The following is an 11,239-nucleotide window of genomic DNA, read 5'->3' on the forward strand; positions in this document are numbered from 1 at the left end:
AGTTAAATTCCTGTCATTAAATCATGCACAGAAAATCTACCTGCTCAGAAGGCTTGACAGAGAAATTACAATGTTTCGACAAATAAAGAGAAATTCACCCAATTTCTATTTATATCTAAAATATTAATAAACAACTTTAATATTCACTTCTTTGCTGATTTTTTTTAACACAACATATTCATCCCATTATATATATATATATTATATATATATATATATATATATATATATATATATATATATATATATATATATATATATATATATATATATATATAATGTGTGTGTTTTCTGTAAACTGTAACATTGCAATAAAATCAAATAAAAAAAAAAATAAAAAAATAATAGGGGTGGTAGGAGAGGAAAAGATTAAAGTATTCAGTGAGAATCCACAAGGTCTTCTCTGAACACTATTTATTTTCTTCTTCGAGGATGTGGGTCCCTTTAATTAAACCAGTGGTGGTACCCCTATATATATATATATATATATGTATATATATATATATATGTATATGTATATATATATATATATATATATATATATATATATATATATATATATATATATATATATATATATATATACTGTATATATATATATGTACAATACTCTAAGTACTTCACAGTTTAAGCTACTTAAGAACTAACAGAGCTGTCTTTGAACGAATTATTATTATCCGTCTCATATTTGTATTAACACACAAATTTCGTTTTTATAATTAAATCTCAAAAGACAAAAACTAAAGACATCTTAAAACCACGTAAACTCCAGCTTCTGTCTTGTTGACAGTGATAACATAAGTATTTGTGACAGTTTACTCCTTAAAAACAATGACTTGTATCTCAACTTTCTTGTATATGCTATTATGCAAATATTATTAAATAAAGTTTATTTACAGAGTGTAGTGTGCGTGTGTGTTTGGACCAAACAAACACATCTTTGCCCGAGTGTGTGTGTGTGGTTGGACCAAACACAAAACACATCCTCCTAAACTGAACATCAGGGGACTCAAAATACAATTTTGAGTATAAATACAGTACCTCAAAATACCAATTTGATTATCATGTACACAGGAGAAGATACACATTTTGATTTATAATACAGTATAAATATGAACTGATTCTTACATAACCTAAGCTCTCTAAAATATATTTACACAAAAGCAACGCCACTGAGTTAAGACAACGTAAGCCAACTTAAACGATACATTTCAAGCCTCAGGACCAACTGAATTATACTTGAATTATACGGTCTCCTGTCCTCCTCGAGGCCACTAGTGCTAGTGGCGCTTAGGTAAACTTGTGGCAACTTTAAAATAGGCAGGCTCGGGTGTGCGACCATACTTATGTGGCAACTTTCGCTGTCTCTTCAACCAAAATGGCAAAAATCTCGACCATTCTGATGGTTTTAGTTTTCGTCGGCTTTCTTTATAAGTTAAGTATAACACCTAGTCAGTCTCCCTCGTCTATCTTGTCCTTACAGGCGTTGTAAAGTCGTATACCTAGACAATTTGTCAGTTTCGCTCTTGTTAAACGGACACGTTCGAAGTTTTAAGGTTCAGGAAGCCGGAAGAGCTTCCCGGTCGCGAACCTGGCGTCTGGGTTCACCATCTTGGGCGACAGGTTCACCACCTTGGGAGACAAGTGACTCAAGAAGTGTTCACCTCCTTCTCCCACACTCGTGTATGCCCCGCGGAGCCATACAAGTCAATAGAACCTGATGCCCCAAAATACAAATGGGACCCTCCGACACCCCCAACGTGTGAGTCTACACACTTACCGCATTATGGAACAGTACTTCATTCTCACACCTACGAGCTATCTTAAACATAACACCCCCCACATAAGTACAGGATACTCAACTTTTCATACTTTTTTCTTATGCACGTACAGTGGCCTCAGTATTAGGCCGTCAGGGCACACACACACACTTCACTACACTGACGAAATGAACCTATTTACATCCCAACAATTGAACCTGAGGTTAACACCAACAGAAAAGCCATGGAGGAATTATTTTCACGTCTTTATACTCCAACTATGGATATTTCTGACACTAACAGCCAAAGAAATCACACTATGGCAGGGCACTTCGCACGATACAACGTAAATTCCCCCGGGCACGTGAACTGAGCTTCAGTTGCCATACTGCAAAAAGCCGTGTTTCCCGCGTGAAATTTTGTATACAGTAGCGAGGCTACTCACCCCGCCATACTGACCTACAGCAGACGCCTCGCAGAGCTTTGCTGATGTAGCTAATGCTAGTGCCGAGCTCTAGGTACACCTGGGACTATTAAGTGTGTAAGAGTGAATTAAGTATCAGGAAAGTGATACTGGAAATGACACTGGAAAGTCACCAGTCAGGTACCATAGGTGGCACCATGCTGTCAGGTAATGGCCACAGCGCTGCCAGGCGTACCTGCAGTTTATACACACCGCTCTACTAGCTATTAAATACTACGTTACGTTGTCTGTGTATTTTTTTGTTTATCGCCCTGGACTCAGAAGGTGTGTTGTGTACACTGAGGTCTTACACACGTGACAAGGAATATACATTTGGCAAGAAATCTCAGCTTGGAGTGTGACTTCGAAAACAGGCGCGTTCTTATCAGTGACTGGAGGAGAGAGGCTTGGCTCCTTGGGCCCCGCCTCTCAGCAGAGGGTCTACATGCATGCATACACGGTGTCTGAATTATTACTATTAATGCTGGATTATGACTGGAGTCCCTTCTGCTGTGTGACTGAAGTGCAGCTCTGGGGTGAGTGCTGTGTGCAGCTGTGAACCTGTCCAGGCGACACTCGAGGTATGGCGACGGCCTCCTTAGACACCGTCATGCTCGAGGCCATGACAGCGTCACACCGTCATGCTCGAGGCCATGACAGCGTCACACCGTCATGCTCGAGGCCATGACAGCGTCACACAGTGATGCTCGAGGCCATGACAGCGTCACACCGTCATGCTCGTGTAACGGCAGATTCCCTCCTTCCCTCCCCTTTGCCCATTTGTCAAGGGCCAAGAGGTTGACCTGAGGGTGGTCTTGCTAGCTTGGTCCTCTCGGTGCCTATGGTCCCCCACTCCATTCCCCACCGAATTCCCTCTCCATCCACCTCTCATCGGTTGCTCACCATACCAGGCGAGTCAGATGTCCCTACTACCTTTTATCTTAGAAGAGACAGGTTTGAACATAATTTATCAGTTTCCGTAAACATTGCTCTCATGTGCCCCAGGCTCGGGTGGTCCACTACAGAGGCACCGTGTCCCCTTCTAATAGCTGGGGAGAGCTGAATCTATCTTCGAGAATTTCATGAACCTTCAGACAGATCGTGGAAGGTGATGGGCGGTAGATAAGTGCCAAGTCCTTATTGGCCCTGGAGAGCCAGACCTCAGGCATAGTTTTAAATGGTTGGCTGTAGCCAAAAATAATGGGTGGAGCCCTGGGGGCTGTATTAGATTGTGGGAGGAGCAATCCTTCCACCGGTAAGCTGGTGAAACAAAATTTCAGTAGTGTGTTCTGGGAGTGTTTGGGGGTGGGAACTCTGTCCAGCATCAAAGGGGCTGAGGGCAGCCATCGGCATCTTGGCCAAAGTGCGGTTTTAAGGTATTGTGCACTTGAGTATTCATGTCCTCGGTAGATATCCATTTTGCCTCTTAGGGATAATAGAGTAGGGTATATGTTCATTTGATTTCAATATGTGTGTTAAATAAAATAGTTATTAATTGGTTTTTGTTGTTTAGTTATCTCTGTCCCTTTAGTTATTAATGTTGAGCAGTTTCTATATGCAGTATATATATGGTGGTATTTGGGAATCCCCCCCTGTTCTCCTCCATTTAATGGATATTAAAGTTGCCCTTGGACCTAAAGTAAATTAAATTAAAGTAAAAGTAGATTAAAGTAAAGAACAAAGTAAATTAACCAAACTAATTCCCAAGATTTATTAACGAAATTCCTATTGCCAGGGAGTCCATGATTACTGATCCCTTGCCTTCCTGGGGGATCGCTGACAGACACATTCAGGTATGTTAGATCGGGAAGGTGGTGGCAGTGTTTTTAATGAGTTTAATTATTAGTCTTAAATTAATAACCCTATTTTTGCCAGTTCCTCCTCATTTAATATTTCAGCTTATATTCGTGGCAGCTCAGTGAGGGGTCATACTGAGCTGTAGCCGTGTTAAGCTGGGGTATTGAGTGGAGAGGAAGGGTAGAGAGAAGATCGGGTCATTATACTCGAGGCCATGACAGCGTCACACCGTCATGCTCGAGGCCATGACAGCGTCACACCGTCATGCTCGAGGCCATGACAGTGTCACACCGTCATGCTCGAGGCCATGACAGCGTCACACCGTCATGCTCGAGGCCATGACAGTGTCACACCGTCATGCTCGAGGCCATGACAGCGTCACACCGTCATGCTCGAGGCCATGACAGTGTCACACCGTCATGCTCGAGGTCATGACAGTGTCACACGGACCCATTACAGTTAACGTATACAGTGCGGCCAACAACCTCAGCACCTGACACACAATAATGACACAGGGAGTCAGGGGATGTCATTATATTAAGTATTCATTCATTCATCATCTAAACATATTCCATTTACAATGACAATTTTAACACGTTATTCTATGTCTTAGATTCTTAAAATATGCATTAAAAACCTACAGTGGCGTATCCGTACCTTCAGGACGAGGGATTTAGTGCCGTCGTGACGGCTGTAATAAGGGTCAGTGTCGCTCTTGTTCTGGAGGCTGTTGGGGGGGGGGGGGTACATGGTACACCTCCACTACCTGAAGGACTGAGTACAAGTGTGTGTGTGTGTGTGTGTGTGTGTGTGTGTGTGTGTGTGTGTGTGTGTGTGTGTGTGTGTGTGTGTGTGTGTGTGTGTGTGTGTGTGTGTGTGTGTGTGGCGTTATCCTCGCCCTTGTCACCACCTGCAGCGAGGCTCATCGTTGCTGGCGCTACAGCGGGGGACCCGCACAGTAGACTAGTTAGGGGATGAGGACGTGCGCCTTCAATAATGACACGCTTCACTTGTGGCGCCCTGCTAGCCACGCACTCTATAGTGAGTGCTGGCGCGCTCTCACGCTTGGTGAGAGCGCCACACTCACAGACTGAGAGCTGCCAGTGTGGCACACTGAGAGCTGCCAGTGTAGCACACTGAGAGCTGCCACACTCACTAAAGAGGCAAGTGCCTTTCGGGATCGGTGTGCCTCTTTTAGGTCGGTCTAATGTGTGAAGATTGCCGTGTCAACTTCACTCTTCATGTCTTGACAGATCAATCTTAACAATGTTACCTTAAGAAAATAGGTTTAACAGGTCAGTTTGACAATGTATAATAGGAGTCGGTTGAAAAAAAAAACAGGATAGTCTCTCCAGTGTAGGTTATAACAATCTAGCGTCATTAAAAATTGTGTTAACATTCTAGCCGTGGACAATGTTTAACAAGATGGGGGGGGGGGGGTTTAACAAGATAGTTCAGAGTCTATCAGATATCAGTCTTTTTGGGCGGGTCGTGATAATGTCGTTTGTACAGAATAATTTTAGCCCATCTTGGTCTTAAGACACGGAGTTACACAATGCTGTCATGATGAACATATCAGGCAACACAGTTAGGACTCTACTCTTAACCCATAAACTACTGCCTATGTTATATGACATATTTGGGGTTCACCAGAGGTAAATGCGGCTTACATCGTGACATTTTTTTGTAAACTATAGAAATGTATGAGAATTGACCTCTTTTTTTTTTTGCACATAAATTCATATAGTTACCAATATTTTACATATCTCTGGCTATTATTACCTACTAAAATGATAAATCTTGTATTGTACACAAAAAATATATTAATTACAAGAATTTTAGAGCATGTGACACTATAGTGGTGCATGGGGGGTAATTATCAAAATTTCAGGAACTGATACTGATATTAGAGTTTAACATAACAATCTGTATAACCAAGGAAATGTGCGTTTTTTTAACGCATTTGCAAAGTAAGAACTTGTAAAATTAATTTTATTGGGGAAATATGTTAAGAATTGTGCAGTGATGAACCAGGGTTGAGAGAATGGCGCACTCCAAGGGTTAAGCAGTTCTCAGCCCGACCTGAAATTTGACGACACACAGTATACACTCAACATATATATATATATATATATATATATATATATATATATATATATATATATATATATATATATATATATATATATATATATAAGGAGCATGTGCAGCTAAGGAAGGTACACACCTTGCTTACACCAGTTGTTGGATCTCAAATGCGTTTGTGTCCACAATTTTGAGCTGTGTGTCTACAGGAGTCGTCGACCTGAGAGAGACTTGAACCCATTGCTGCACGAGTCATAGTGCGCTCTGCACCTCACCGTTCACCGCCATTCAACTCAATAATACATACAAACAAATAAAACTCTACAAAAAAAAGAGGATTTTCATAAAAAAACAAAACAAAAAAAAAACTAAAATATAACAATAAAATTCGTCGCTTTTCCTAAGAGCGACTGGTGCCTCCCGCTCTGGCCCAGGAACTCGTGCCCTCCCGCTCTGCCTCGGGAACTGGGAAACCTTTCGCGCCATCAGATAAGTGCCAAAACATACTTATACGGTGAATTATAAGTGCAGCCTCCCGAAAGAGTCGTTTTTTAACAGTGCTAAATCAGAATATTACTATTAACACTACACTTGGACAGTGTAGTGTGTTAGAACATTAACTTTATTTTTTTTTTGCTTTTTGAACTTTTGAACAGTGGTAAATTTTGTCATTGGCAACTATCTCGCGAGTTATGTAGACGGTTTCTCGGATTTTGTGACGTGGTTTTTGGATACTCTTGCGAACTCCTGAGTAACCGACTTGAGTGCATGACGCCACGGCGCCCCAGCCGTTCCACCCCACCCACCACGACCCACCACCTGCTTCAGAAGTTGGTCTCTTCAGGAGTGCGAGAGGGTCTGAAGGGCACAGCCTCCTCAGGCAGGAGTCTGGCCACGGCGGTGGTGGTGGCGGTGGAGGGGGGCGGCTGGGGGGTCAGGGGCGCGGCGACCCCTCCCTGCGTGAGGGTAGGGGGGCAAGTGGGCCAGGCGGGGGCGGATTGTCACACATAACTCTCCGTTCTGCGGCCGAAGCAGCGGTTGTAGCAGTTCTTCCAGACGGCCAGAGTCTTGCTGCTCCACACCCAGAAGCCCGAGGTGATCCCGACCACCAGGGTGCTCAGGTACTTCACCATGAAGAAGATAAAGTCCGGCTTGGAGAGCGGCGTGTCGTGGTCGACGCCGGCGGGACAGTTTATGCTGTAGGTGACCCACGGCTCCTCGCGGGACCCACATTTCTCCCGCTGCCACGCCACCATCCACTCGTCGTGGTAGGCCTGCTCGTAGAAGAGACAGGCCACCAGGGCCGTGGCGGGGACGGTGTACAGCACGCTGAACACCCCGATGCGAACCATGAACCGCTCCAGCTTGTCGGTCTTCGTGCCGTCGTGCTTCATGATGGTTCGGATCCTGAAGAGGGAGACGAAGCCCGTGAGGAGGAAAGCCGTTCCCATCACCAGGTAGAAGAAGAGAGGCGCCAACACGAACCACTGCAGCGCCTTCACGTTCCACAGCCCCACGAAGCACACTCCGGTCATCACGTCTCCTGAAGCACAAGACAATCACCATTACACGCTGACAACCGACACAGACCTGACACTACAAACTCTTGATTACTGACATATTAATTAAGAATATATATTCCACAATATGTGCACAGGAGATTTTGTGTACACATTTAGAACACAAGACACCTAGCCTGCAAGAATACTGAACAGTATTGTAATTGAGTTACACACGATGAGTGGAGGCACATACTTATCTCAAATGCATAAAAAAACAGATACATAACAATTATATATCAATAGATACCAATCAGTAAGAGGAAATATAGCAACTAGGCTATATGATTGTATGTTTAGGCACTTAGAATAAACTAACAAAACTTTGAATTCCTAAAAGAAGTTGATAAAGGTTGATAAATTACAAGAATGACAAAAATGTTTTTTAATAAGATTGTTTTTTATAAAAATATATGTTTTTTTTTAATAACAAAATATTCACAATCTCGTGGCCTAAAAAAACAATGCAGTCCACAACCATAAAATATTAGCTATACAAAACACTGCATGATTTGGGCCGCCCCATATCTTAGTACCATGGGGATGGTAAGGCACTTCCAAAGATACAAACTGCATGTTTAGATTTCGAAAAAATGGGTAAATACTAGTATAGTAATGGGTCTTATTTTTTGGGTGGGGGAGGGGGAGGGCTTTTTGTCTCCTTAAAACAATTAAACGACACATTGTCGTTTAATTGTTTCAATGAGAACAATGTGAGGAATGGTTGGGGTAGAATTGGGTGAGGACAGTGCCTCCCTCAACAGCTGTAAGGTGGGTAGTTATCCCTGAATAACTAAAGTGGAACCTAATTAAAAGATGGAGCTGGTAATAGAGGGGCCTCGGTGTGTCCTCACCAGGCGCCATGGTGGCATGATCTCTGGGGTGACGGTGCACCCCCCCCCCTCCCGTCCTTCCTGCCACACGGCTAATGGGGCGAGGGGAAAGGTGTAAATTAGGGAAGGTGCATGAGGGAACGTTGGGACGCTGCCACGGAGGAGAGAGAGAGGGGGAAGGGGAGGGGGAAATGATGGTGACTACCTCACTCTCTCCAGACCTCACACTTCACACACTCTCTCTACCTCACACTCCAGTTGCATTCTTCCCTCACGGCTCACTCTTTCCCCCCTCACGCCTCACTCTTTCCCCTCACACACTCCATCTCATATCTGCTTATTATTTCACATCCCTTCGTTCTTGCCTACCTCCCCATTTGCTTGACTGCCTGCCTGCTTATCAACTTGCTTGCCTGCCTTCTTATCTACTTGCCTGCCTTCTTATCTACTTGCTTGCCTTCGTATCTACTTGCCTACCTTCTTATCTACTTGCCTGCCTTCTTATCTACTTGCCTACCTTCTTATCTACTTGCCTACCCGCTTCCTGCATATAGTTCATCTGTCATAGTTCTTGGGCTCTGGCTCTCTTTTTCCAGAAGAGAGAATCTAACTATGCAAATATGAGCGCCTCACGGCAGCCTTCTGAATAAGCAGCCCATCCTCCTGTTTAAAATTAGTACTTATAGTAACGATGAGGCCCATGGGACATATATGACGTAATGGACAATTACACAATATAAATCGTTACTATTGAATTTGAACAAACCGGAAAAGTTTTTGTATTTGTTGGAAACACAACCTAACCTAACCTTCCCTAGGCCTACTGCACGCTGAAGTTTAATATAGTACACATATGTGCTATACTAGGCCTATGAATATTAGTTTTTTTAGATTTATTTTTTCGAGGACCAAATTCTACTACAGTATCTTTTGTGCCTTTGCGCACATAGTTGTGACTGGACCTGGATTGTACCTGGAGTGGGTTCCGAGAGTTCTTCTACTCACAGAGCCCCGGCCTGAGGGCCAGGCTCGACTTGTGAGAGCTTGGTCCAATAGGCTGTTACTTGAAGCGGCCCACAAGCTCTCACATATCCACTACAGCCTGGTTGGACCGGCAACCAAGTTACAAAAAGTACTCGGGGTGGGGGGGGGGGAGGGGGTAGAAATAGCCTAGGCTACTCTATCCCTTTGAGATTTCTTTCTTGTCTCAATAAACATACTTGAACTTGAACTTGACCGGAAAGTACTGTCTAAACAGGAGGATGAATTGTAAATAAGACAGAGGCTCGACCCCCCCCACCCCCACACACACACTCTTTCCCCGATCTTTTAAGTGTCTTAAGAAAATTGTGATCCATCAGACGCATTCAAACACTTCACGATAACACTAATTTGCCACTTTTTTTTTTAAGTGAGAAAACAAATTGAAAATAATTTATTAATATTAACATTGCAACAAAAATATGAAATTCTGTATTTACATTTACACCATGAAAATGGCGGCCCCTTTCAACACATGTGTCCGAAGACAATATAATTGATAAACAGGTGTACAGACAGATAAGAAATAAAAGATGGAGGGGAGACAAAAAATGGAAGAGGGAGGGGAAGGGGGGGGGGGGGAAGGGGGAGGGAAGGGGGGGAGGTAAGATAATCAGACATTCACAGATAGTGAAGAAAATACATAACCAACGAATCATTTGGCTAACGCCATTAACGGTAATGACAACTGTTAATTACCCCCCCCCCCCAAAAAAAAAGAACGGCGGCCAAATGAAATTCAAATTTAAATTTCAAATCTCTTTCTGGTCACCCCTACCCCCCATCCACCCCTTTCCCTTGAGAGATGGGGGGAAAGATGGGGGAGGGGGAGAGAGGGGTCGCGACCCTCTCCCCTGCACTCTACCATCTACCCCCCCCCCCTCTCCCACATGTGTAACCCTTCCCGCCCTCTCTTCCTCTCCCTCTTCCGTCACCCGTCACCCAGACGACGGTTCCCCTCCCTCGCGTCCTGAAATCACCATATTCAGAGGTCAGCACGTACGAAATGGAGTAGAAATGGATGATGAGAGCGCCATGTGTGTACGTACACACACACACACACACACACACACACACACACACACACACACACACACACACACACACACACACACACACACACACACATATGGCGTGTGTGTGTGTTGGGGGGTGATGGGGCGGCCCCCCATTCCCACCCGGATCGAGCCTACCGCCATCAACAACTTTCCTTTTCTCCTGCACATCTGCTGGGGGGCACCTGGAGAGGGTTCTGGGAGGGCTTCTACTCCCAGAGCCCCAGCCTGAGGCCAGGCTGGTCTTGTGATAACTTGGTCCAACAGGCTGTTGCTTGGAGCGGCCTGCAAGCCCACATATCCACTACAGCCTGGTTGGTCCGGCACTTCTTACAAGAACTTATCTAAGTGCCTCTTGAATACATTCACCTTTGTTCCAGCAATATTTATAATGATTTCTGGAAGAGTGTTGAACAGCTGTGGACCTCAGATGTTCAGAAAGTGTTCTCTGATTGTGCCTATGGCACCTCTACTCTTCACTGGTTCTATTCTGCATTTCCTTCCGTACCTTTCACTCCAGTATGTTGTTATTGTACTGTGCAAATTTGGGACCTGGCCTTCAATTATCTTCCATATATATATTATTTGATACCTCTCTCGTCTCCTTTCCAGAGAGTACATTTTGAGAGCTTTGAGACGGTCCCAA

General features: G+C 44.0%; 1 protein-coding gene across 1 annotated transcript in view; it reads right to left on the bottom strand.

The window, feature by feature from the left end:
- Positions 1 to 263: 263 nt before the first annotated feature.
- Positions 264 to 11,239, bottom strand: part of fz (frizzled) — a 237,363-nt gene continuing 226,387 nt past the window's right edge. Inside the window, exon 2 of the mRNA XM_069330645.1 lies at positions 264 to 7,648. Within this exon, the coding sequence (XP_069186746.1) occupies positions 7,107 to 7,648 (542 nt within the window). The 3' untranslated portion in view covers positions 264 to 7,106. The remainder of the gene's footprint in view (positions 7,649 to 11,239) is intronic.

This window comes from Procambarus clarkii, chromosome 24, assembly GCF_040958095.1.
Source record: "Procambarus clarkii isolate CNS0578487 chromosome 24, FALCON_Pclarkii_2.0, whole genome shotgun sequence".
Classification (NCBI taxonomy): domain Eukaryota; kingdom Metazoa; phylum Arthropoda; class Malacostraca; order Decapoda; family Cambaridae; genus Procambarus; species Procambarus clarkii.